Source organism: Orbicella faveolata, unplaced genomic scaffold (genome assembly GCF_042242905.1).
Source record: "Orbicella faveolata isolate gen_17 unplaced genomic scaffold, um_ofav_v1 contig_36, whole genome shotgun sequence".
In the NCBI taxonomy this organism is placed as follows: domain Eukaryota; kingdom Metazoa; phylum Cnidaria; class Anthozoa; order Scleractinia; family Merulinidae; genus Orbicella; species Orbicella faveolata.
The window spans coordinates 12076858-12104255 of record NW_028301565.1 but is presented as its reverse complement, the minus strand read 5'-3'; the positions used below and the strand labels follow the sequence as shown (position 1 = coordinate 12104255).

The window sequence follows — 27398 nt, the reverse complement described above, 5'->3', positions numbered from 1 at the left end:
ATGAGACATCCATACTGATGACGTAACTCTAGGGAGATCCATGTAGTGTCTGTGATTGGTTGTTTTTCTGAATTGAATTTTCACGTGTAAATCACGTGTAAATAACCATAAGCGGATCTTTATAGAGCTACGTTTCAGGACGGTCTCGTCACTCGTCACAGATAGTTCAATTTGACAACAGTAAAACAACTATCTGTGGCGAGATTTTTATCCAGGTCTCAGAGGTTTTTTTTCTTCGTTTTCTTCGATCAGTTTAGCGGGAAAGAAAGAAAGAAACACTACTGGGACAAGAGTACAAGATGGCGGAAATTTAGGACATTGTTTTGGTGACTTAAATGTGACTGATCAAAGGGAACATCATATACGACACACTCAATGACTTCAATAGCCAGGTTCAAAGTTCTTTCAAGTAGCAAATTAATTTTGCGCGATATCTTTTATTCGAAGTTTTGAACATCTCCCCTTAAGATATAATAGACGGTTTGAACATAACGTGCCCTGTAATTCGTGACCTAGATCTTTCGCATAAGGCTAAGTGCCCTCATACAAGCCTTACAAGAATGAGCAACCTAAATTTCAGGCTCTGTAGAAAAGCTAAATTGGGATTTTGAGGGCCTTGTCAATTGTTTACACAACCCGAAGCAGTGTTTAGGTAGGGTCTGATCTGAAATTAGGAAAGGAAAATCGTTCTACATTTCTGTATAATATTTTTGGTCTCAAGTAGGACAAGAGTTTTAACAAGTGCGCGGTACAAACCCCATCCAAATTTTCGGGGATTTGTCCCCTCCCCAGGAAATGCATACGGCAAACACAGGCCGCGCATTTCTTTCGCAAAATAGAGGTTAAATTATTGCCTTGTGGTAAAACATAGGCTCATGCAAACACTCGAGTGAACTTGAGTGAACTGGGATGAATGTGCTTATGTAAAGCCTCGTCTGCAGCTTGATTTTACATAAACTTTCGTATTCTCCCAAACTTGCTCTCTCTCGAAGTTAGATCACCTTGTGTAGACATGCCAACCATTTCCTATAGAATGGATAAAAAAAACCCTTGAGACCGTAGCTGTAAGCAAAACAGCTAGACTGGTACCTCTCTATCTCAGATTATGTGATGATGACAGTTGTCTCGGAGTTGCGCTCTTTGCATATTATCAACCCATACGGACAAACCTGGAGGGTAAAAGGAACAAACTGGTACTTAAAAGTTACAGGAACATATCAAGGGCCCGGGATTCTGTCACACAGCCAAGGTATTAAGCAGAACGCCCACATATGATGTATCTTTGGATGGAAATGGAGAACAGAGGTTTCAGCAGAGCCGACATCCAAATATGAAGGCAAGAACTGAGATAAATCAGTTTCTGTCAGTTGAGGTTGCAAATGTTCCCGTAGAAAGAACCTAATAAAACAGAATCAATGACTTATCTTTTCCGTCTGTCAAGAAAACCCTGACGTGGTGTAATCAAGTATTTTTTGCTTCAAGCAAGCGTGTGTCACTGGCCGTATGAATGTGATTATCCAAAGATATGTTAATGGGCGACGAAACAATGAAGTCAAAGTCAAGTGATAGCTTCAACAAGAGACGAGGTTCATTCGTCACTCGATAAAAAGCGTTGGATCAGTCGACACATTTTCTTACAAGCCATGAACTTCTTTTCCAGCTCCTCACCCGCGAAGGAGGTCTTCAGGTCACTTCCTTTCAAATAGGAAGCAACAAAGTCTTGCTGTGGTATGAAAAAGGATGGAAACACTTCATCGTCACACACAAAGTGGTGTATTTTCTCGTAAATTCGTCTGACCCACATGGTTAAGCTGCTCCCATCATCTAAGCCATATCTGTCTAACACATGAAGTAAAGCCATTTTGAGCCAAAAAGATGGGATTAACGATTGTGCGTCAAGATTTGCCTTGTTGTAGAATACCTCTTCACTGTTCACCAGTGTTGGGCATACCTCGCGAACAGCTTTTGCAGCAATGTAGGCGTCCTTGACGACTTCTGGAATGCTGTCAAATATTGCGCTTTCTATAAGAGAGAACGATATTCTCACTTCATTACCATAAACACCACGTTCGAAGCGCGGAATGGTCATGGCGAAAAGGCACTGTTTGGGTATGTTCTCTAAAACACGACTGGTCGAGATGGCATTTTGTGGCCAAAACAGCCCCGCGTCTATGACAGGCACCAGATCGACTGAGTACACCATGTTCTTGTAGATTGGACCATTCCAGCAGAGTTCGATGATGATCGACGGTTTGGGATGGCTAATACCTGTGTCCAAACTGGGGAGAATGAAATTGGAACAAATCCGACAACATTTCCACAGCTTGGAATCAAACATTACCACCCTCACGATTTGTTCAAATTTTGATCTGACCAGATATGGCACAAGAAATCCATCAGCATCAAAAAATTCGGCAATGTTTGCGCTGTCAGCATCAGTTCCTTCCAAATGTACAAAGCCAGGAGAACATGTGTCTTCGTCAATCACTTTACAGCAAGAGCTGAATAGTTCGAGATTGCACATAAAGTCAAATTCATTGGGTAGACCGGCCTTGGTTTTCTCACGGACACTACCCGACAGTATCAGTGTCGACCGAAAACGACGATCCTGGTCAGCTACCTTCTGAAGAATTTGTCTGATCAGGTTTTCTGTCTCCTGGTGAATCTGGACTACCTCTGAATCATAAAGTGGTACCTTTCCCATCCTCGGCGTATGCAGAACGTGGGACAAGTATTCTTCCATCTTTCTTGCCGGGTTAATTTGAATTTCTTCAGGATCCACTGAAATCAGCTCTTCTTGTTTTTCAAAGGGCTGATAATAGTTACCTCTACCTTCGTTGGTAAAACAGGCGCACAGCTTACATGAAATGTCAGGCAATCTTTTCTCTTTTTCTGGGGCCGGTGTCTCTCCATAACGTTGAAGTAACGATAGCATTTCTTGGTTAAGGACAGACACTGCACAATCGATGGGACTCTCACCCAAACAATTTTTTATAGTGGCGTCTGCCCTCGTGAACGACACTTCCAAATACGAGGTTGCGATGGTGTTGTTTGAAAATTCTGCATAGTGTAATGGCGTTGACCCGAACTCGTCTCGTGCGTTTACGTCCCATGGAACTTTACACCCTTGAAGGGTAAGTCCTTTTTGAGATAAAACCATGTGAGCCAATGTTACGCCTTGTTTTCGAGCACAATTCCAATTGATCTCTTGCACCACATTCTCAGTTTCATCTATACAATCCCATGGCCACGGAAATGTTGTGAGGTGCCTGGGATCACGTATTGTAGTGACGTGAACAGCTGTAAACCCCTCCACATCTTGCAAATTCACGTCTGCCCCAAATGACATCAGCTCTTTCAGTTTTTCTGGCCAGTCTCGATGGGCAGTTGCGTAGCTTGCATAATGTACAGGAGTGCGAAGCATGTCATCTCGAGCATTCATAGAAGCTCCACATCGTACTAAAACTTCGACAAACGATGCAATATCTATGGAACTGCAGAGTTGAAGCATCAACACGTGTAGTGGTGTCAGCCCTTGTTCATCTGGTATCATCGGATCTGCACCATGCTCCAACAGGAGTTCCAATGTGGTCAAGATTCCTTGCTGTCCATGAAGTGCAAAAGCGGTTCTGGTACAAGCCGTTGCCAAGGGTGTTTGATGTTTCATGTTCAAGGCATTGACCTCTACGCCATGTTTCGTCAGTATTTCGACTACTTCGCAAGCGCCATATCGACTACACACATGCAATCCATTTTCACCTTTTGAATTGACATGGTGAATATCAGCTCCGTATTCAAGAAGCATTTTTATCTTTGGCAGGTTTTGTGCAAACTCTTCTTCGTTTATACAGAAATAGGCCATGCCACAAGCATACAAGAAAGGCGTATCACCAAACTTGTCTTCAGCATTTGCTCGCGCCCCAGATTGTAGAAGGATTTTCACTGCCCCAGGGGTAGCGTCTGATATGCATACATGATGTAGAGGTGTCTTCCCTAGTACGCTGGGGCGATTCACGTCAGCACCGGCATCGACCATCATCTTGGCTACCTCCTCAGATTTGCAATAGTATAGAGGAGACTTGCCTTCTTTGTCAAGCACATTCACATCACTTCCCATATTAATGAGGTATTGTGTTATATCTCGTCTATTTGTGGCTGATGCTACGTGAAGCAAGGTCCATTTATCGCGCCTAACAACGGTGTCCAGTCCAATTTCTTCAGAAACCTTTTGTATATCCCCCAGTGACCCGTTGTCGAAAAGCCCGCGTATTTCGTGATAAGAATATTTCTCCACGCCAGTCATTCTCTTATTGTTACATGCACTGTTTCGATGACCCAGCGGCGGCGCTAAAAGGGATTCTCTGAAATGTATAAAGGAAACAAAACAACCAGTCACCTCTCCATACTGAATCTTTACATCGCTTAGTTTCGAAATCTTGAATTCTAGGGAAAATGAAGTAAATAACACGCATAAAAGTAAAACATTGTCTCTTACATGTGAACTGCAACTTCCGCCTTTTGTCGTAGTAGAAACCGAAAGAAACCACTTGGTTCCAGACCCTTCCGGATTTTTAGGTTAGGGAAACGGAAGTAACGAACACTCGGTAGTTTGGTAACATGAACGATTCAAGTCAACACCTTTTGGATTACATTCATAAACTCCTTAATACTATGCATAATTGAACGTTACTGTGATTGTTGACCGGCAAACACAGTCACGTCGGCTCTCCTCGGAAAGTACCGTTAGGTGTGCGCTTCCAGAAACACAGGGAATTAATGTAATACAAGGGGAAATAGTTCCTTCTGTAAGAATCCGCGTGGTCACGGATGACGTAAAATAAAAGAAATCTTAAAAAAAAAAAAAAACAAGAAAAAATACCGTTCAAAATACTATGAACGAGAAACAAAGGTAAAACAACGCGACTCAATCGCATCCAGCACTCAAAGAAAGGCCCGAAAAAATTTCCTATAGGTTCAACAGGTTAGGAACAATATGAAACTGGAGGTGCTGGTCAAAACAGCAGTGCCCAGGTCTGCAGTCAGACCCAATGGGCCATCAGACTGGCACTTATCTCTAGTTTTTCCTTAACATGAAGCAACCTGGAGTACTTCCCTCCCAACTCCTGGAATGGGATACTAGTCCATAGCAGGGTTACCCTCTCCCCCCCGCCCCCCCCCCCCCCCTCCATCCCCACCAAGTTGTTTGGGTGTGAGAGTGAGTCACAAATTCAGATTGTGCCCTTTGGTATGAGATTGTGAACATATATCTACGATACACAATTTTTTTTTTCTTTTCCATTGCACCATTTTTAATTTTAAATAAAGAAGAAAACAAAGAGAACTCACACAAAAATATTACTGTATAATACATCAAAGCATGATTGAAAATTCTATATACAAAAATGGTCTAACATCTGAGATTGGGCATGGATCTTAGAGGTTAAGTCTCAAAATGGTGTGGACAATGACCCCAAAGAACCTAGTGTCAAAAGCTGGTGTTCAAATGATGTTAGGGCTGGAGGCTATGTTGTATGCAATAAAATAAAGTGCATTCATATGAAAAGAAAAATTTAAATCTCAAGTATCACACACACGGTTTTTTATCTAATTTTATTATACATACTGCCAGCTGTTCGTAATATATCTAGTCCTTTACAAATCACAGCTATATAGGCTATAAATACCTTGTAAATAATTATTTCAAAATCAGGTCAATATATTACATTAGAAGTCTTTACTCATCTCTGAAATTGATTTTTAATTAAAGCCTCTCTTGTTTTGTTCATTTCTCTTTATTTCTCTTTATGTAATATGTGACTACACATCATAAAAACCTGAAGCATGTTAATGTAAACTTGAGTGCCAAGCTGTTCTTATGCCTCTCATCATATATTTATGATCAAATTATGTTTACTTGAGGGAACCAACATCAGGACTGATTTATGGACCAAGATGCCATAAGTTGAGTTCACAAAAGTACTATGACTAAAGACTTGTTAGTAATATTTTTGGGCATTTTTATTTTCACTATATTTTAATTTTCCGTATTTTGGGCAATTGTTAATAAAAACAATTATTTCACTCTTGCTTATTGGATATGAGATGATTATTTTTAGCCAAACAGATGCTATGCACTTCCTTAGCTATATCTTTCTTCTCATACCCAATGCTTGCTTGTGGAATAATCGTTAAATATAAGAGTTATCCTAGTACTTGTACCTTTTACAGTACTAGCTGGAACACACATCACAGGAACTACTAGATAAAAAAGGAAAATGGCACTTGGAAAATGTGAAAACAACAGCTAGTGCTTTAAGCAAGAATCACTGAAACCCTTTGGGTGAAAACGTTTTGACTTTGTGTTCACCCCATGCCACCATCAAATCATCATTTCTGGATAAGAAACTGCCACCATCTGTCACATCTGGTGCTGCACTATGAAATTGATGTTGCAGCATCAATCAAGACATAATGCCCTGATATCTTCAACATACATTTGTACAGTAATGATAATATTATTTGGTTGTAGCATCGTTCAATTTGTTACTTTTGTTTAATAATAAACTTATTTTAATAGTGCACACCCCCAAAGTCAAATTGAAAACAACTTGGGATAGGACAGCAAAACCATTATGGAAGACCTGTCCTAATTAAATTTTCTGCCCAAGGTGTTGTATCATTTCAGTTTAAGACATTTCCCTTATTGTAGCTGTGCCAAAGGCAGGACTTACATGCCTTCATTTCACATTTACTGCATGTGGCAGTCATATCCCTGTTTTAAGTCAAATCAATACATATACATCAATACTCCTCCGAGTACAACAGATTGATTTGTGACATTATTTCATAAACTAAAAGTTGGTGCTGATGCAGAGGCTATGCCACTATCAAATACCTCACTGGCATGTTTGCGCCTGTTAAAGAAATACTCTATGTAAGGGGCTGCTAGAAAATGACCTAAACCACAACCAATGATAACAGCCAGAAACAACCAAACATTGTACGTCATGGCTACCAGCATCAAAAAGTAACCAAAAAGGAACTGGACAAAAAACAGACAAGTTTTCTTGAGGTGATCAGTCATCTCAAACCTGATAAGAAAACAAAACATCAAAAATCAAGCCAAAGAGAACTCACTCTCAGTGCAAAAATAGTTTCATCTTCACTATATAAACAGGACCTGATGTCTACAAGAGCTCTGGCTGGTGCTCTGCTGTGAATTGCCAGCTATAATTGAAGGGGCGAGTGGAATAAAGCCTTAAGTGACTTCTGATCAACTGCTAGATTCTCCTTCCAGTTTGTCTGGTATATGCTCATGTAACAATTTGGCTTCAGATCAGGAGTGGAATAAGGCCCTAGGTGACTCCTGATCTATAGCCAAATTCTCCCTTCATTAAATGAGCATATACAATACGAACTGGAAGGAGAATCTAGCAGTTGATCAGAAGTCACTCGCAGCTTTATTCCCCTCACCCTTTCAATTTTAGCAGTTTCAAAAATTATGGAGCCCTCTAGATTACCAAAGTCAATTAGCACTGTGGTTATCAAAAACCAAGTCTAGTTGTTTTATTCAGTGCCCAATCTGTTAAAAATGCATAGAATATTAAAAAAACTGCTTTGTTCTGCTGTAAAACTATTTGCGAATGTCCTTAATATTGGTGTCCAGGACCGCTTAACAGAGGTGTCCGCTGAATGGAGGTTTCTTTTACAGTAAATGCAGGAAAAAACTGTTTTCTCAGTGACATGTGGGAGACTTCCTTTAATTTAAAATGGAGGCATGCAACTCAGTCTCTGAGACTGGTCTCGTTACAGACAAACAAAAAAATTGTGAACATTTAATAGGTAGTAAGCCAGAAAAGAAATACACTTTGTTATGGAACAAAAATGGCCTGCTTGGTTAAGAATAACAGGAAAACAACTAGTTAAAGTGGACAGTTAAGATTTAGATTTATTACAGTATGATAAACTGGGAAATCTAACGCTAAATGTTTCAATTAACAACTGAAGGTAATACCACAATAACACCTATAGTCCTACACAATCAAATACCTCATCTGAATCTTATGTGGCTGTTTAATAAGCGGAGTCTTTTCAGAACTTCTCCTGCATGGTTTATGTCTGTGGACTTTGTAAGACTTTAGGCTCTCAAAGAAAACAGCAATTACGATTACTGCAATGCATGAACCAACCAATCCTGAAATTAAAAATAACAAAGTTTACCACTTCTGCAAGGGATCATATATCATATTTTTAAATTTACAATCTTAGATTTATTTTCAACTGTAATTGACAAAACAAAGGAAAGTACTCTACCTCCAACACTTGACACTTTCCAGCTTTTAAACAAAATTGTAACATTTTCTGAAGCAACAAATGACATCTAGGAAAAGACAACAAATTATTGCAGTGAACATTTTCATGGCTATTTTGCTTTGTAAGTACATACAGTGGGTATAAGAGGCAGTCCATATCTAGGAGTTTTCAGATATTTGGAAATCCATAGGAACTTCAGCTCTTCATGACCTTAAAACTGCATTTTCATGGCAGAAGAACTATCATTCACTTAACTTCATGCCTGGGTGGGGGGGGGGGGTGTACTCCCTTATATGGGCTATATAGGTATGTGTGGCCCCAAAGGGTATGGTTTTTCAGCCGTTTTGGTCATAAATTGGGTATCGATTTTAGCTGATTTTGGCCATTTTAGTCATAAATAGGGTATGGTTTTTGCAATCTAGCCTTGATATGGGTATGTTTTTAAGAAAAAAACACTTTTTCATCATTATCGAAAAATCAACAAAAGCCCTTCACAAACTATATTTTCAGTAATTTAGCCTTGGTCTGAACTAGGGAACGAATTATAATGCAGGTCTGAAACAGGGTTAAGGGTCAGGTCATAAATAGGGTAGGGAATATTGCAGATTTAGGTCATAAATAGGGTAAGGGTTTTGGGAAGTGGGCTGCACACCCCCACCCAATTTTTCTGGGAGTACCCTCCCCAGGGACTTCATGGTATTAGTTTCAGAGATTTTACCTCAAACCAATAAGAAACTTTACAATTACCTAAAAGTAAAATAGCTAGATACAACATTGTTGTAAGTTCCAGATAAATGATTTGCAAACTATAACCAGACATAATTTTTGAGTGAAGAGTAGGCCTTGAGTTTTTGTACACATTATCCTACAGATACAACATTCAAATATTTTGTTAAATTAAATGTAATGAAAAATTTGCCAGTGAAAATCTGGGAAGTGGACAGCAGGAAAATTAATACCTATCAGACGAAAACCAAAGAACACAAAGAGTCCTGTTTGGTTCATGCAGAAAAAGGTTTATTTGAAGGAAATATGTAAGTAGAAGTCAAATACATGATTGACAAGTGAAAGCAATCCTTTACTACTTCAAAGAAATCTCTCTGCCCATACAAAGAGTGGTAGGGAGCAGAAGAAACTACAAAAACAAACAGTGCAGTACGCATCACATGGAAATCAATCTGAGTGAATGAACTGAAAATGGAAGTCACATGCTTATCACGAGTTATTATTAACTGTCATCACTATACATCTTTAATCTTTAATCTTTAACACAAATTCCAAATTACATTACATTGAACAAGTCAATCCAGTAAATTTGAGGGCAGCTTAAAACAGAATACAAGATTCCTTAATATAAGCCGCCTTAGTGTATCATTGTATGATTGTATACCTAGTTAAAAATTACTCTAAACTCATATTAAAAAATAAGATAATCACGATAAAAAATTAGCACTGAACTTATCGTAAAAATAAGCAAATAAATTCTTGCGGAAGACTGACAAGGTGTTAGACTCCCGGATGTTAAGAGGTAGTTCATTCCATGAGCGACAAACCCGCATAAAATGTGAGTTCTTAAAAGATTCTGTGCGACTAAACGGGACATTGAGTGTTAGATAATCAATCTTTCTCAAAGGCTTGTTGCAAGTTCGAAACGATACAAAGTCCAAAATGTCTAAATTATACATATTCTCAAAACATTTAAAGAAGAATACGAGATCATGAATTTCCCTACGATATTGTAAAGGTAATTAGTGGGGTGAATTAAACATTTTAATTTACAATCATAACCCAATAGTGCCAAGTTTATGAAATTATGGTAAGAACCCAAATCACCAACACATGACCCCGACAGAGAGTGTAAAACCACGATAACAGCGACGTTTCAATCTGTTTTTAAGTTTCATTTTCCCTACCAGTAAAAACATGTCCTTAGGGCAAAACAGGAAATCGAAATTGGAGGCCCACTGGGTCATCGCAGATTGCTGCGTTTTAACGTTTAACATTAGAACAAACTACAGAAAAGAAACGAAAAGAAAAGAAAAGACATCTGAGTAAAAAAATATGCTTACGTCCATGGTGGCTTTGCGAGGAAAATTCCTATTGCTCCAGGATGTCATTAACTAAACATGAGTATCTGAATAAAAACAAGCAAACCAACTTCCTAATCCTAGAACACCACGGGTTGGCTGCCTGCAGGAGGATGTATTCGACGGTTTCTTTCGTAAAGATCCCGAAATAATTGTCTGCGTCACTCAGAGATAGAATCGTGCTCCGCGGTTTTCGCTGGAACGGTCATGTCATTTGCCACAAGATCCCCTATGCAGACATCGCCAGGCGTTCAAGCACTCCTCTCCAGTCTTTCCAGAGTGGTGTATTAATATTAACTTCCGCTGTTCTTCCGCTGAGGGTATTTGTTTCCTGGTTTTTGTGGTTGGGCCAATGTCTTTTTAAATTAAAACGTCTTTCTCACGGGGTTCTACAAAACATCTCATTACAGCACTTACGTCTCAATGGAGCGCGTTTCTTTACGTCTGATTACCCGTAGCACGTCTCGTTTCTAGTTTCAGTGCTCAAGGACGTACACTAGCTTCCTATCAACAGGAACTTCTTAGCTGTCTTAATTTCTTCCGCAGGAGCTTCAGTGATATGTAAACAAAATGCTTCACATCACGTAAGCTTACATAGCAGGCTCGGTAGAACACGTAGGCCAAAGGAATTTTTATGTGCTTCATGTAGTACCCAATTTCCATTCTAGGGCTAACACTCAGGAGAAAGTATTACTGATTCTGGGCTTCGGGTTAGGGTTTGGGAAGCACTTGAAATTACTTTAGTTGACTGTATTCCTTTCGGAAAGCCGGAAGACTGAGGGGTCGCAAGGATTTTGTACCGGCAGACTATAATTATTGTAACAATTATTCCACGAGCGCTCGTTGGATATGAGATGACAGATAGCCAGTGATGAGCGTAGCGTATAGTTGGCTATAATCATCTCATATCCAAGCCTCCTGATACAACAAGCGCGAGTGAATAAAATTTTTTATTTTTTTATCAAGCATCTGAGCGGGCCGGATTCCTAAATCCTCGAACTTGATTGGCCAATCATGCGCACGTGACCGGTCCAGCTTTTTACGATACGGCCCACGGGCCGGATTTTTTCTTCGCTGCCTAAATTTCGCTTCTAAAAGTTAGCGGTAATCGTCAATCTTTTGCCTTTTTTACACGTCCATCGACCATTAGTCAACGCAAGTTTATCTCTGTTCACTTTAGAATGGCAAGGAAAGTCGCTGTAAGTGAATTCAATTAAGTGTTTTGAAGTTGTGAGAGTTTGCTTGGTTGTTTGTGGCTTGGCGCTGTAATGGGGCGTAATCCTGTGTTTCTCTCGCCGTAAAATTTGGGTCAGTTTCAGTCGAGTTTACCTCTCTGATCGTTGCTGTGTTTAGGAGAATTTCTGTGGAATACACTCAACAAATTTCCCCACTTTCTGCTATTCAATTTACGGTAGAAAAGTCTGATTTCAAGTGATTCTAAAAGCAACGACTGACAGAAATTGTTTTTGTAGTAAAACTTTAAACGTCGAACGAAATTTCACACCGCAGAAACAATTTTGGAGAACTTAACCGATGAAATAAATGCAAGTAACCTAAAGAAGTTCCAAAAAAATCTGTTCTTTAATACATCTTTCTTTGTCTACTATCTGAGTTACTCACCCGTTGCCGAGATTTTTTACAAATCGTTAGAAGACGGCGCGCAAGCCGATTCAATGACAAGAGTTGTTTGCCGGCTTAGGGTCGGTCCGTATAGTGAAAAACTGTGACCGAGGTCTTGAAAATGCTGCCCGGACAGCATTTTCAAGCCTGAGGTCACAGTTTTTCACTATACGGACCGACCCTAAGCCGGCAAATACCATATATAAACTAGAGTAGAATGAAAATAAAAACGCGACCAAAAATTACACGCGCGCTTTCAATATTTGTAGAGCATAGTAAAATGGCTCATGTATCATGATTGCTAAGCCAATGAAAACTCTTGTATTGAATTATCCAATGATCCAGTTTTTAATTAAGCGGCAATATCATAGGCTCCACAGCAAGAGCAGGGACATTTGATTTGTAAGGGGAGGAGGGGGATGGAGAATCACTTGAATGGAAGAGACTTTGACCCTTCCAGTCGCATTATTTCTAAGTAAGACGTTAACCGGGTCGTTCCCTTTCAGCTACAGTTTCAGCTATCGGACTACAGCCTTAATCGCCACTTATTTGGTTCCTCTCATTTCCTCCTGAGCTCTCCCGTCCTCACTTCAAACTAGAGCTTCTAGTCGGGAATGGGTACTATTTTGGTGGAAAACAAGAACCATCCTTCAAACGGGTACCCTGGTCCTGGAGGTTTTTCTTGATTTTTCTTCTTTTCGCGAAGCGGCGAACACGTCTTCATGCGGAGAAAATCAAGAGAAGAGAAAAATCAAGAAAAACCTCTGGGACCATTGACTGTGCATTTAATTTTAGTTTAGATTACTGTGTCGAGTAATGCAGGTGCAGTCGTAATTTTCTCAGGCACGTAATAATGATATTCAATTTTTTTTTTTTCGTAATTGCCCTCGGCCAACGGCCCGTGGAATTTTAAGAGCATTTTGTAATATCTCGCGTAGGCTATGTTATGTAGGCTCAAGAGAAAATGAGTAGGCTACATTTAATTTTTACTTATTAGATATGCATGACCAACTCGCAGTGAACTCTCTATTGTATTGGCATGGCACTGGTAACAAGCAAACAGCGAGGTATCAGCTCATATCCCATAAGAATAGATGTACATGTAGCGCGAAATACATAGCGAAAATACGTGATTCTTTTCATATGATGTAGGGGTTTCCTATATTAAAACAGCTACATTGAAAACTGTATTTAGCGGTCATCCATGATAACTTTGTTGGTAGAGTCCACTTACTAGCTTACTAGGTCCACTTACTTACTACAGGGGGTGTCCAGTAACCACGGGATGAAATGTTTCAAGCCCAGACTTACTAAGACTGCTGTCTATGAACTTATTTTGACTCGACTTCGGAATATTTCTTCTCTTTATTTAAAGATCGGAACGCAAAATTGCCATTTTCAGTAGCACATTATATTCACGATCATCTTCATAGCTCACAGCATGATTCTAATGACTGCAGGCAGAGACCATGATTATCGTCTTTTGTTGCTGGCTGGATCAATAAGAATTCCGTACATCTCGAGTCCATCACTAATGTACAGTAATGCTTCTCGGTCGTCCACTGTACCCTGGAGTCTCAAATGTAGGTCGCTCGCTGTATTTCGGGTTCTTAAATGTTCCTTGTTGCTCAGCAAACGTTACAGCCTTTACCGTATCTTTTGAAGACTCAGAGGTGTTACTGGCATCATCCGAAGACTCAGAAGAATCGTCATTTGAGGTCTGCTTTTCCAACGCCAACGCTCTCTCAAGTCTGGCTTTCTCCTGCATGCCACTGAACTTAGAGGCTATGATTGGCAGTAAAGGAGCTATAATAATTATTCCAAACACCACACAAAGTGCGCCTGTTATCTTACCTGCTGAAACAGAATAATTTAAAACATAAATGTCAGTAGTGTTATCGTAACAATGTTTTCGGAGGTAAAAATTTTAATACTTGTCAGCTATGTCTGCGTTTGGGTTAGTAGGGACCAGAAGGGAATAGCAGAAGGGAATACATCCAGAGCTTCTGGATCGACAGACCTCAAAATCGTCTGCATGTACAGAGTCTACTGAAACAACAAGAAGACAACAAACCAGAGTGTATATCAGTTCCAAACTAAGTAGGTCTGCGAAACATGCATGTCACAACCATTGTCTAGACCGGGCTTTGTTTAAACTAGAAATGCCGTGAGGTTTTAGCCTAGTCAAACCACAGGTAATTATCGTACAAGCTGAAGAGAAGTCTGATTTGACGAAAAGTTCCCAATAAACTAAGGAAACGTATTAGAAATAGCTCAAAGCGGAAGCAGCCGGCGGACTTTGCGACTAAAAGAAGCGTCTGAGATTTGTGGGCTCTTACTTTTAGGAGTTGTATTCAGTTTACAGTGTAGAAGCAGCAGTCCATGACGACTGGTAAAGGAGAATTCACTCCAACATGACAAGCGCTATCGAAACACTGAAGGGGGGAGGGGTGGGGAATGAGGGGTTCTTCCACATAGCGAGAGTGATCGTCGTGTATCGTCGGTTTAGGACTTAAAAGTCGTTGTTTAGACCCGATAAAGGCACATGTTAGATCTTTTTACTCCAAAACTAAACTCTTCTCATGCAAGGGTGCAGATAAAAAAGAGTAGAAATAAAAAAGTCTACAATTACCACCGTAAGGGTGTTCTTGACGAAAACGAGATGTTTCAGGTGCCTCGGTTGTAGAGATCCGTTTCAAAATTTTACAAGATAGGAGCCTTACCTGAGGACAAACAAAACTTACAATGCTTAACATTTGTAAACTAACTTATGGCATTTCGCGATCGGAGATTTCTCATTAAGGGACATAGACTGCCCCCTTGTGGCAGATTAGCTAGCAGACAGAGGATACATACAACTTACCAAGGGTAACAGGGACCATATCTCCATACCCAACGCTGGTCATTGTTATTATGGCCCACCAGCAGGCCGCAGGAATACTCACAAAATTGGTCCCTTCATGCTCCTGTTCGAAGTAGTAGCAGCAGCTTGCAAACACGATCATGGTCAGCAAAATTAAGAAGCCAAGCATTAGAAAATCTTTGATACATTCCTGGATGGTTTTGACAAACACCTGCACCGTTGAACTGTAGCGGTAAATTTTAACCAGGCGAAATACGCGTGTCAAACGCAACACGCGCAGAACGTAGGCCGACTGTATTGCGGTCAGAGACTGCCCAGAAATAGCGAGAGTGACATAAAATGGAAGCACAGCGAGGAGGTCAAAAATGTTCAGAACGTTCCAAAAAAAACGTAGTTTATCAGGAGACGCAATGAAGCGGATTAATAATTCCAGCGAAAAACAGACAACGCAGAACGCCTCGACAATAAAAAGTTTCTTAAGTTTAGTTGACAAGCTGAGATTAGTCTCTCTTCGATTGCGGCTTTCCAGTTGTTTCCTTGTGATGTAAGTTTGATTTAAAGTTGTTTGCTGATGATTCCTCGAAGCTGGCGACATATCTGCGTCATTAAACTCTGGAAGAGTTTCAATGCACATTGCGATAATGGATAGAACAATCACTAAAAGCATAAGCACGTTGACAAGTCGGGCAGCAACGCTAGATCCAGGACTTTCGAAGAGTTCCCAAATCATTCTCTGGTACCTGTTGTTAGGAACACTCCTTTTAGCTGTCTCAGGCGAGGGAACGGATGAAGAGACACTTTCCGGCAGAGAGATGTATCGCACAAGACCGAAAAATTGCATTTCTTGCATCAAAAGATCGTCAGGGATATGTTCAGGACGGACAAATTCTCCGGCGGTTTGGTAAAAATGATACACACTCTCAAAAGCCATTCGGTTTCTATCGAAGAAATATTCGTCCTTTTCCGCGTCATAGTAATAAGCTCTGCGTGCTGACCGAGCTAGCAGACTTTTGGGGAATTTCAACAGCCTGTTGAATGTCAGCTCGTACCGTTTTCCACTAACATTGATTTTTATCCTTTCCACGCTCTTCCCCGCTATTGCAAATGAGCTGATACGCGGTCGTCGGGAAGGCTGGAAGTCAGCTCCTCTGTTTAGTAAACGAGGGGTCGTGGCAGCCTCCGTCCATGATCTAACTCTATGTCCCGGCTGCAAACTGATCATGAACTCGGCTTTGGAAGAACCCGCTGCAAATTCCGTTAGCATTTTACGCTCAAAGTCTGAAGTGACACAACAGTGGACATACACTCTGCTTTTCTTTCATACGAGATTTCCCAAAGTAAACAGAATAACTAATGCGTCCGGTGATAAATAGAAACTTAGCAAATTATCGACAGATCTCTAGAACAAACTGTGAACGCCGAACCAGATTGTTTCAATCATTTGACAATATCTTAGGTCAATAAGTTTATTCAGGGCAATCCTATCGTTCTATTCTTGAATGAATGCATATCGTATTATTTGACTGTAAATTTAGATAAATAGTTTCCTCCATTTGCGCATGTCTTGTATTATATACGCTTGTCCAAACGTTCTTTACGTTGGTAACATAGGGGAATAACGGAAAAAAATTGTTACTGAAAAAACATGATTGCTGCATTACGCTCTTGCTTTCGAATTAGTTTTAACTTGGACCAGATATCCTACATTCAAGGAATGCGTTGTTATGACATGGTTAGTGTTAAGTAAGATTGAAAATGCGATAAATTTCCGAAAGAGGACACGGCTTCAAGGGCTCCATGTTAACTAAGGAGTTTGTAGAGGAGGTTTACGTCTTGCGCAGCACTTGTTTTTGGTCACTGCCGTGACGGTCTTTTTAACTTGTAAATCCATGGCACAAAACTACATATGTTGTATGTGTGTCTTTTGGATTACTGCTATCGTATTCAGGGTTACGTCTGCTGCGATCGATCAAATCCGGCACGTCGACTTCAGCGAGCCATTTGACGGTCATGGATTGGAATTGACACGTAATAAGACTAGAGATATCAATCTTCCATTTTTTTTCGAGAAAAAATCGAAATAACTTGATAAGGTGACCACAGGTTTATGATGATAACTGTAATCATGGGTTGATGTCTTCTTTGAAATGAAATTGAATTCTTTCTTAAATTTAAGACATATAGATTGTCGCAACCCCCTTTTCTCTTCGCTTTGCATAACCTGAATGACACATACAGCAAACGTTTCATTTTCCCACAGTCTCAGTTCAGCTAAGGTGCTATTTATAAATCAGTAAGAATGTGATAATGGACATATGTATGAAATATATTACAATGACTTAAATTTTATGCCAGCACCCAGTCAAAGAGAAACAGTCAAATTTCATGCAAACATTGCATTGCCAGTCCAGACTGTGAAAGATAAAGGAAGGCTTTTAAAATGGAGCTGGAATGCTAAATTCAAATAGACTCAAATACAATACGGTTCTGAGACCTGACGCATGACTAATAGCCTGCGTAGCAGGCGTATAAAGGGGAGGGGGTGGGGCGGAGGAAGAGAATTCGGTAGAAAAAAACGGAGGAGTAGGGGAGGAGGGGAATTCGCGAATTCTCTTCCTCCTCCCCCACCCCCTCCCCTTGAAACGCCTGCTACACAGGCTGCATGACAAACGCTGATAACAATAAGCCTGACACCCAACATAAATGCCTTCAGAGTATCTTCGAGATATATTAGCCAATGAAAGTGAGCAATCATTGAGGAAGTCAGAAGAATAGCAAAATTTTTTCCTTCGCCTAGGTCGATGAGAATCGATGAGACTGGCCAAGTGACACTTTTTAAGTCGTTTAATGCTGGCATGTTCCTGAAGAGAGCATATGAAAGCATATTAACTATAATTAAACACTAACATTACAATCAAGAGTTGTTACGGATTTTCCATTTCGACTACCCCTTTACAATCTTTTCAAAAGCATAGAAAGACGCTATTCTAATATTAATAAGATGATCTATGCACTAACATTTTCTAGACAACCACAATTTATTTCACCGGCCAAGGGGAACATGGGCACCTCAGACCGGAAGTATGATACCCGGAAGTGTCAATTGAGATTTACGAGAAAGGACTGGTACCGACGTTTTTTCCGACTGAACGGAGTTGCGTTGCTCGCGCTCGTTGGCAGACAGTTCGTGCATTCAAAGCTTCATCTCGGGCTCTGATCTGGTTATTTTTATCGTAGTTTTCGTTGGATTTAACGCAAAATGAGTCACGGTGGCCATGGCGGACATATGGAGATGACGACAGCGTCGACAATGCTGAACAACGGTACAACACCAACGATGGATCATGATCAAATGGGACATGATGATATGATGGGACATGGAATGATGGTTTGTTGATTTTAATTAATTCCCTTTTGCTTTCATCTCGTACAAAAAATGTTTCCTAGTCAAAGAGGTAACTATTACAATTACACTGTTTTCTTCAAAGTGTGCCCTAAGTTTTTGTTGGAATCGTTACCAAGCAATGTTCAACTTCCTTGAAAGCGACACCATCACGTTTAATAGCTTCTCGTGACTTGGGTTGCCGCATCTTTTAGTTCGTGATTCTTCATGAATCCATTTACCGTACAAGCTGTGCCAAACATTTAGAAAGTTGATAATGTCCACGGCGAGCTAATAAGTTCTGTTTTATACCCTCAGGATTACAAGTAATTCTCAATACTTTACCCCGCTTGTTGTTTAGTATACAATTAAGATATCGTGATGTGATGTATTAATACAGCCATCACGACTCTTTCAGCTGTAAATTTTGTAAAAGAACGAGACTTAACGGGCTCATTCGGACTTGTTGTACCCTACATACAATCAGGGCCTGTTGTTAGCATTGAGAAAACAATAGCTGTGAACTGACATAACGACTTTTGTTCAAAGGGCAAGGTTTACTTCTGGTTATTTTGTTAATTACACTTCACTGAGTAAAGCGGAATTAAACTGTTTAGCTTATTTTGAAATCGTTTTAAAAACAACTGGCTTTAAAAAAACATAAAGGTTTCTTTTTGTTCTCATTTGATAGCGTCGTCGTTATGATAAGAAGAAACCAGATGACAAGATATTGACAATATTGTATTCATCGTATTTGCGCTTTGTCTTACACTTGCTCTTTGTCACCTAACTCACAGGGCTTTGTGTCAGCTTCTTTTAGCTTCTCACAACTGTTTAAACATTCCTTTAACGGTGTGGGACCCTCTACTTGTTCTAAAACAATACAACTTTCTTGATTTCAGCTGTGTTTTTATAAACACCCTAACAACACACTAGCAACTAGTGGTGTCCAAATATCAAATACGTGTTTGTATGACGTCAAGAAAGCAAAATGTATTGGACCTGTTTCAAATACCAGTTTTAATTACATGCTAATTATAACTTGTACCTTATACAGTGAGGAGCAACCGATAAATATACCTGTATGTGTACACTAGTTTCACTTTCCATCTATTAAATTATTTTGAAGATTTGGATTAACTTGCTTTGATGCAGAAACTTATGCTTTCTTATTGTAAATTCAGTAATGACTTTAATTGCATCTTCCCAGAGCTGTTTTGTCTTCATTTCCTATTAATTATGTATGCAGAAATTTGCTTGAACTTTCCTTTTGTTCCATGTATAGTAGACATTAGCATAATCATTAATCAAACTATCTGTCATGTCACAAACTGTGGGCATTTGTTTTGAGGGAATTTGTTTTGATCTATGGGATACCTGTCAATCAACAAAGTACAATGTTTAAAATAATTTATTGTTAAACATGCATCTCTAATAACGGTACTAGTGTCAATCTTACATTTTACATAATAATTTACAATTTGTGAATGTTCTTTTTGCCAAATCTACGTTTTTGAAGAAATGTAGCTCAAGGAACATAAGAAAATTACCATTATTTAATTAAAATTAAGCATTTGTATAACTTTTGGCATTAAAAAAACTTAAAAGGAGATGGGATAATTAATAATGGTCTACTTATTGTTTACTTAAATATTTATGATGTGGTCAAAACTGAAGGTAGGTAATGAAATGGCAAAAGCATTTTCTGAAAATTGCAGTTTTAGAACTATCAGGGCAGAGCAGATGATATACAAGGGAACGATTTCAATGTACATCACAATGGATAAGGTAGCTGTTTAGTTCAGATTCATTTCATTGGTGAAAGGCTACAACAATATTATAAAAAAAAAACCTTTTTGTGAATCAACGATTAAGTTTGATATCAATTCTGATGCCCCTAGCTAGCCCCCTAGCCAGGTGATGAGTAGTTTTCCTTCTATATGTGTGGGGCTAATAAATTGGCATGGAAAACTTAACTCACATTCCTGTTTAGTTAATGTGTCAAATGGCAAAAAATTATAAACTTTTCATGTGCATGTATCCCCTATATTTATGTGCGATGTATCAGACTGGTCGATGTTTCCTTTCCTTGTATTTAGACCAGGGCTTCCCTATTTGAAATTAAAAAAAGCAACAAATTTATTCTGCATCACCTGGAACTATAGATAGATTAAAGGCTAAATTATCACTGTTTTTTGGGGCCACTAAATTGTCCGTTAAAAGCACTGCAACAGCCATTTCCGCATTACTGTCTTCCTGATGGAAGGCAGTAATGCCGAGATGGCAGGGGTTCAAAAAATAATTTGTTAAGTTCCAAACTTGCCTAATTTGAGAGCCAGAGCAAATAATTTTTTGTATCTTTTTATGCAAGTAATGTAATTTATATTAGATTAACAGCCAGCTCTAAATTTCGTTTCTTGGTATCCAAGAAAATTAGAAGACAATTTTTAAATAATTTTTTCCTTTAGTATGTATGTGTCATTTTGAATTTTCCTTTGCAACTAACATAACTATTATTGTATTACATTTTAAACCCACCTATATGCTTGCACAGTCACATACAGTACATGTGTACACACAGGTTGTGGTTTAATTATTCATTTTAGTGTGAAATTTTCATTGTCCTATCTAAAGCCTCAAGTAGTCAGTATTAGCTGTGCAGTGCACATGACTATCATATATACAAAACCCACAAGTCTAGTCTGCAGGCTCTGAAATGATAATTTAAGACTGAATATTTTTCTTCAAACAGGGTATTACTCCAACTCTGTCCAAACAAGAGTTTTTGGGTCCAAAATGTAATATTAATTTAGTGCCAAATGGTTTCCAAAGTTTTCTTGAATGTTTGAGGGATTTCTTATGGCAAGTGATCTATAAAGTGCTATAAATGTCTAACTTGTCAGTACTGTATTTTTGAATTCTTTGCTTTGTCTTCACAGATGTATTTTCATTTTAGCAAGAGTGTGACCATTTTGTTTGAAAGCTGGTCTGTAAATGACGCAACAGGTAAACTTATTTCTGACTTGCATATATTTGCACTTGGAGCTGAAACTCTTGGCTACAATGCAATTTGTGAAGCCTAGTAAAATGATCCTTAAGCTTGCTAGGAGTTCTCAGCAGCTCAGTGGTTAAAGCATCTGACTGACAATTACATGAAGTCACAGATTCAAACCCTATCATAGCCTCGATTTCTGCAGCTCTCTCGACTCTGGCCTACATTCCTCCCAATTGTCCCATTTTCATGACGTCAAAGTTGATAAACATTATTTCACTGATCATCACATTTCACTCTCACTTCATTCATATCACTCACTTTATTTTGCCATGACATTGCTGATTGGGCAATATAGTCAGGACCCATGTCGCTATGGGACGTAAAAAATGACCTCACTAGCCAGGAGTTTTCAGTAGCTTACTATCCAAGCGTGCAAAGAAAGTTATGTCCGATACATGTAGATTAGGGCTAGTGGATTTTGTAGTTGGGCTATTGCAGTCTGTTCTTCTCTTGTCCGATGTGCAAGTGAAGTTTCTTGGGGAAAATTATGAGCAAATTCAGTTTATAGAAATACTGTTAGAGAAAACGTTTTCCGGGGCTTTTTAGATGGACTTTCACGCGGGTACATGTACATCACGACTTGCCCAAAGGACAAACCTGAAAACTCGTTTGTTAACCGTGCTATCCAAAGTACTCTCACTGGATTTTTTCCAATTGTCCACACTCATTACGTAGCTGATTATCCACTGAGCTTCACACTAATTTATTACCATCACACTACAGCATTTTGTGATTCTAGCAGTATAAGAAAGATGCATGTCACCATTTAAACAACTAGTGAAATAATCTAGCTGGCCAGAAGTGTTTTTAGTACAGTGTGTAGATCAGTGCTTAGAATCTCTGATCAGTATGGGGAAGATCATAGATTTGAAGGTTATGAGAAATTCTACATTTTTAAAAAATATTTATTGAGCAGTACTACACTTGTGACAAACTGGTCAGCAGCTTGTTGTTAAAATTTCAGTTGATACATACAATGCTTGCATGCCTGTGTAACTGGGTAATGATGCCCAGGTTTGCTAGACAAACAGTTGACTGTATAAGAATAATGTTTTATCCATCATGAATATTTTTTGCACATTTTTATTGGCAATGGGTCAATTTCCTTCACTTTGCTTAGCTGAGTGCTCCTGAAAAAGATTTTGTTAAATTTTCTCTTTGCATTGCATTGAAACCAGTTAGTAGCTAAAACACTAACCAGGGTCCAAAATTAACTTTTTTCGGCAGGCGCCAACTGGCGACTGAAATTTGTTTTTCAGTCGCCAAATGGAAACATGTGGTCGCCAAAAAGCGTCAATAAAATTTTTCCTTTGCAGCGAAACACAAACCAAAATTTTTGGTCACCACAGGCTTACCAGTAAAATATTTGTAATCGATGTAATCAGGAATCAAACCAGTGCTGAAATCATCTTTTGACCACTTTGACAGATCTACATTTCCACCTTTTGACGCCCAGGGAATATCTAAATCTTCATCTAATTTCTTCGCGGATATTCCGTCTCCACCTTGTAGTAAATTACGGAAAGATTTCAGAACATCTTTGGACACCACATCGCCTGGATAAATATTCATCGTGAAAGAACGCACGTGGCCTTTTGCGCCCGCAATACGTATGTTATGGGAAACCGCTGCAAAAACATGGCAGCGAAGCTTCGCACTGATCGTTGCTGTGAGACATTGTGGTAGATTTATAATAACAGGAAGATCGGTTTATACTTCAAAAGCAGCAGAAAGGTAAAAAGGAAGTGATCAATTGGCAGGCGGCTTTGAATTTTATTTCAATCGATTTGGCTGACAATCAAAGTTATTGTTTGTATAATTATCGTGGCATGAAATAGTTAATCGCCCGCTGACGACCAGTTGTGAAATTCTGGTCGCCAGTACAAAATTTTTAGTCGCATTGGTGACCAGGAAAGCGCAATTTCGGACCCTGCTAACTGTTTTCCACATTGTGTTGTTGTTTTATAGAGCTGGTTTTCTCTTGTGTTGCAATATTTGTTCTTGCTGCACTCTATGAAGGTCTCAAAGTTTTACGTGAAGTGTTGAAGAGGAGATACAGCTATGTCGTGAGTGTGGATTTGACAGAGACAAAGGTGTATGGTACAGGACCAAATCAGACAACTGTTGTTACAGAATCCAAGGGAGAATTACCAAGGTACATTTTGTATATTTAATAATCTTTTAATTACTTAAATGACTTAAATCTTTGACATTTTTCGGCAAAACTGGGATGAAATTAGTAGGAACATAGAGCCTCTTTTGAGACCAGATGTAAATAATGTTTTCTCAGTTACAATTAAGGTTCATGGGGGCACTTGTAGCACGAAGTACAAACTGTATGCCCCCATTGGATCTTCTCCCCAATGCTTTTGCCATTTCGGCCAGAAACTGTTTGCTTTGTTGATTCCCATGGCACGACAAGGACTGATGATCATGGTGACATTGTTTTCATTCTTTACAGGTCTCGAATTTGCAACTGGCATCACTTAGTTCAAACCTTCCTCCACGTTGTCCAGGTCACAATTAGTTATTTCCTCATGTTGATCTTCATGACTTACAATGTGTGGCTGTGCCTTGCAGTTGCTTTGGGCGCTGGCTTTGGCTATTTTGTGTTTGGATGGAAGTTAAACAAAGTGGTTGACATCTATGAACACTGTCATTGATTGATCAGCCACATAGGTGTACTTCAATTGTTATGCATGTATGTTTGAACTAGTTTATGTAGATTACACAATTTAGTTATATTGATGGGGATTAGTGAGACTAGTGCAGCTTCTCTTCACTTCATAGGCTCTGTGGATGAATTTCTAAGAGCTAGACAGGGAAGTGAATGCAGGGGACTTGCATTTTCTTTGTAGACCTGCACAAACTAATTTCAGACTACAATGTACATGTAGTTCATGCTTTTCATTTTATGCTTGTGCACATGATAGTATTCTTGCCAGTCTGAGACTGAGTATCACCACATAATTAAGAATAAGTTGATTTTGCTTACTATGTATTAGGTAGGAAGAAGAAAACAATAGTCATAAAATGTCAAATTGCAATTAACTACCTTAAGTCAAATTAGCTACATTGTATTACATATAGATATTGCACACTTGAGCTCAACTGATTTTTCAGTATATACTTCATGGGGGAATCATAATTTACTTTTGTTTAAATATAAGCTTGATGTACTTTTAAAACTTTCAAGCCAGTAAAGAGCATCAAGAAAGGAAAGTAAATTTGGTTCAACAACAGGACTGTTGATGTATGACTGCGGCCACACTTATGACATTTACCCATACAGTATATTTCCATTATTTTTGTCTTCATTTTGTACTGTTGACATGTTTGGTACAGTTTTGTCCTATTTTAGTTTTGTTTGTATGTTTGTTTGTTTGTTTGTTTTTTTCTTTGGTAAGTATTTCAGTTTGTTTTGTGGTTTCCAACCAGAGCAGCTGATTATTTTATCTAAATGTGCATGACCACCACGGCAAATTTAAAATCCATATAATCATCTATTTATTTTGCTCACATTCGTGTACTATTCAGTTTTTGCACATTACAAATTCCTTGAAGGATCCCCTTGTGTATAAGGTGTCCAGATGTTTTAATTGGTACAGGAGAACTGCTACTGCAACTGCAGTAACCTGGCAAAGGGGGTATCCTGCAAATTACTATCCTGTCCCAGAGGGGTAGTCTCTTTTACATGTAATGCTTTGGGAACCCAAGTTTAATCTCCAGCAATGTGGGTCACTTTGAGCTCATTACAAAGATTAGTTTAAATTTCTCTTGGGTAATCTATTTCAGTCACTAGGGTTAAAACTAATAAAAATACATGTGCATGTTACATAATGTGTTAATATGATAAAAGTGAGGAAAGATTATCTTTTGATAATCATTATTAGTACAATGTTTTATTTTGGGAAGAGTCTTATAAGATAAATTCTATTTGTGTGGTGTATAGTAAAATTAGAAGATTCGCTCAATATAAATTAAAATATTTTTGTGGGTAAATACCTAATACATTTTAAGTGCAATTATTTTTGGCTGATTATATTTTTTGGGGGTTATTTTCTGAAACATGCTTTAACTAAGCTACCAGACATGTTAAGTGCAATTGAATTTGTGACTCATTCATTTTCCTTTGACTGATACACAAACCTCATGACCACCACCTGTACACTTAAAAGACATCATGTTAACTAAAGAAGTAGTGATAGGTTTTAAGTTGGTTTGTTGAGGATAAGAAGCAGTCATTCAGGTTGCTTTGTGTTTTTCAATTTTAAGGTTTGTTAATTCTAAGATCAGGCCAGTCTGTCCAATTTGTGGTGAAAATAATGTATTTCTGAGGTTAATTGTACTTAATTTTGTTAATTATAGGCGGTTGTACATGTAGATAGCATGGGTTTTGATTAACTGCAGAAAATTTTAACTTCGGTTTGGCTCGTTTTTGTTCTTCAATCAGGGACAAACCAATCTTGTTTGACCTATGTGTTGTTTCCTGCACATAATGTGAACAGTAATAATAATGATTATAGTGAATAGTATGTTAATGCTTCTTGAGTTGTGATTAGTCTTAATTGCATTTCTTGTTTTTGTTGTTATTAGCCAGATTTTTTGGAATCTGAATTATTGCTTTAGTTTTGTCATATATTGCTGGACTTAGTTGTAGCATTCAGGCTGAATGAATGAATTGAAAGGAGAACTGCAGTTACTGGGGCGGATCTAGGGGGTTTGGTGGATAAGAGAGGTTCGGTCAAATCCCCGAAATTAAAAAAAAGAAGTGAGACATCATAATATGCTGGCTTGGCCTCAGAAATCCTATTTCTGAGGACCTAAAATATTTGTAAAATTTTCTGGGGGAAGATGCCCCAAACCCCCAACAGGGTGTAGTGGAATCATGAGACACAAACAAGGTCACGTGACAGAGCACATGGAACTATAAAATCCTGTATCCGCCCCAGAGTTAGAGATAATTTTGGTTCTCCTGTAGCTGTAATGCTTGACAAAAATGTTTGGGACATTTTGTAAAATGTATGAGAAATCATGTAAATAAGATCTTTGAAAGAAAGAAAGGAAGGAAGGAAGGAAGGAAGGAAGGAAGGAAGGAAGGAAGGAAGGAAGGAAGGAAGGAAGGAAGGAAGGAAGGAAGGAAGGAAGGAAGGAAGGAAGGAAGGAAGGAAGGAAGGAAGGAAGGAAGGAAGGAAGGAAGGAAGGAAGGAAGGAAGGAAGGAAGGAAGGAAGGAAGGAAGGAAGGAAGGAAGGAAGGAAGGAAGGAAGAAAGAAAGAAAGAGAAAGAAAGAAAGAAAGAAAGAAAGAAGAGTTTAATTTTCAATCAACGTCCCTCCCTCCCCCTCCATGGGATGGAAAGCCACAAAAGATTACTTTAAAAAAGGTTCTCTAAGACTCTTTGCAGAGATGATGTTTTCCTTCGTCATGAGAGGATGAGTTAATTGTTCACACATAGGGACATTTTTGTTTTTCTTTTTTCTTGGAAAATATGCTAAAATGGCTGTAATAGAGTTGTTTAGCAATGCTGTTTTACTAGTTAGGCATATATTTTACTACATCTTAGGGGAAAAATGCTGATGAATTTTATAAAAGAGATTGTTAAATTTACAATTGTAACAGTTGATATTAAATCAAACTTATACCTTTCACTTTGTTCGTCTCCTCCATTTTATAAGTCAAGACTTTGGAGACTGGTGTCCGAGAAAGTCAGAAACACTAATATTATCAAATGGCAGTAGTTGACAATAGGTCACAACAGCGCTGATGGGTTTACACTCGTTTCGTCAATTTTCCAAAATGTGCTGTGACAGTTATTAACTTCATTCAAGGGGTTTCGTATCAGGTTTCCTAGTCGGGGATAACTGTGACAAATATTAGCTTTTTAAGGCAAGCCTCCCAGTTTCCGTCCCGTTTCCCGTCCCTAGGAGGCTCTAGATTACGAGAGAAACCCAGAAATTTGGCGCTTTTAGGAGGCTGCAGTAACGCGTGGCCCACGTATCTGGTGCGTTATATTTAAAGAAGCTACGTCACAGTCCGGCTGTGGATCTTGAAAAGTTTAGCCTAAATTATTCAAGTTTG

General features: G+C 38.8%; 4 protein-coding genes across 4 annotated transcripts; 1 reads left to right on the top strand and 3 right to left on the bottom strand.

Moving 5' to 3' along the window:
- Positions 1–421: 421 nt before the first annotated feature.
- LOC110064236 (uncharacterized) lies at positions 422–4609 on the bottom strand. Its single transcript, XM_020771252.2, has 2 exons — positions 4496–4609; positions 422–4361 (listed from the first exon to the last, which is right to left on the bottom strand). The coding sequence occupies exon 2, from the start codon at positions 4301–4303 to the stop codon at positions 1589–1591; it is 2715 nt and encodes a 904-aa protein (XP_020626911.2). The 5' UTR covers positions 4304–4361; positions 4496–4609; the 3' UTR covers positions 422–1588.
- Positions 4610–6700: 2091 nt separating this feature from the next.
- Positions 6701–10612, bottom strand: LOC110064238 (protein SLC31A2-like). Its single transcript, XM_020771253.2, has 4 exons — positions 10383–10612; positions 8314–8380; positions 8050–8194; positions 6701–7091 (listed from the first exon to the last, which is right to left on the bottom strand). Exons 1-4 carry the CDS (start codon positions 10428–10430, stop codon positions 6845–6847), a joined length of 507 nt encoding a protein of 168 aa, XP_020626912.1. The 5' UTR covers positions 10431–10612; the 3' UTR covers positions 6701–6844.
- Positions 10613–13032: 2420 nt separating this feature from the next.
- LOC110064129 (potassium voltage-gated channel subfamily A member 2-like) lies at positions 13033–16283 on the bottom strand. The gene is made up of 2 exons (XM_020771128.2): positions 14884–16283; positions 13033–13877 (listed from the first exon to the last, which is right to left on the bottom strand). Exons 1-2 carry the CDS (start codon positions 16145–16147, stop codon positions 13552–13554), a joined length of 1590 nt encoding a protein of 529 aa, XP_020626787.1. The 5' UTR covers positions 16148–16283; the 3' UTR covers positions 13033–13551.
- Positions 16284–18013: 1730 nt separating this feature from the next.
- On the top strand, positions 18014–26968 carry LOC110064247 (high affinity copper uptake protein 1-like). The gene is made up of 4 exons (XM_020771265.2): positions 18014–18271; positions 21205–21271; positions 23289–23475; positions 23782–26968. Exons 1-4 carry the CDS (start codon positions 18143–18145, stop codon positions 23981–23983), a joined length of 585 nt encoding a protein of 194 aa, XP_020626924.1. The 5' UTR covers positions 18014–18142; the 3' UTR covers positions 23984–26968.
- The last annotated feature ends 430 nt before the right edge of the window (positions 26969–27398 follow it).

Excerpts from the sequence above, each read along its gene's own strand:
- LOC110064236 (XM_020771252.2), bottom strand. The coding sequence starts at position 4,303 with ATGACTGGCGTGGAGAAATATTCTTATCACGAAATACGCGGGCTTTTC.
- LOC110064238 (XM_020771253.2), bottom strand. The coding sequence starts at position 10,430 with ATGACATCCTGGAGCAATAGGAATTTTCCTCGCAAAGCCACCATGGAC. Across the intron at positions 8,381-10,382 it reads CTCGCAAAGCCACCATGGAC|ATGTCATTTGTTGCTTCAGA; the intron begins GTAAGCATATTT and ends GTCTTTTCCTAG. Across the intron at positions 7,092-8,049 it reads CCACATAAGATTCAGATGAG|GTTTGAGATGACTGATCACC; the intron begins GTATTTGATTGT and ends TTTTCTTATCAG.
- LOC110064129 (XM_020771128.2), bottom strand. The coding sequence starts at position 16,147 with ATGCTAACGGAATTTGCAGCGGGTTCTTCCAAAGCCGAGTTCATGATC. Across the intron at positions 13,878-14,883 it reads TATGGTCCCTGTTACCCTTG|CAGGTAAGATAACAGGCGCA; the intron begins GTAAGTTGTATG and ends ATTCTGTTTCAG.
- LOC110064247 (XM_020771265.2), top strand. The coding sequence starts at position 18,143 with ATGAGTCACGGTGGCCATGGCGGACATATGGAGATGACGACAGCGTCG. Across the intron at positions 21,272-23,288 it reads GTCTGTAAATGACGCAACAG|AGCTGGTTTTCTCTTGTGTT; the intron begins GTAAACTTATTT and ends GTTGTTTTATAG. Across the intron at positions 23,476-23,781 it reads TCCAAGGGAGAATTACCAAG|GTCTCGAATTTGCAACTGGC; the intron begins GTACATTTTGTA and ends CATTCTTTACAG.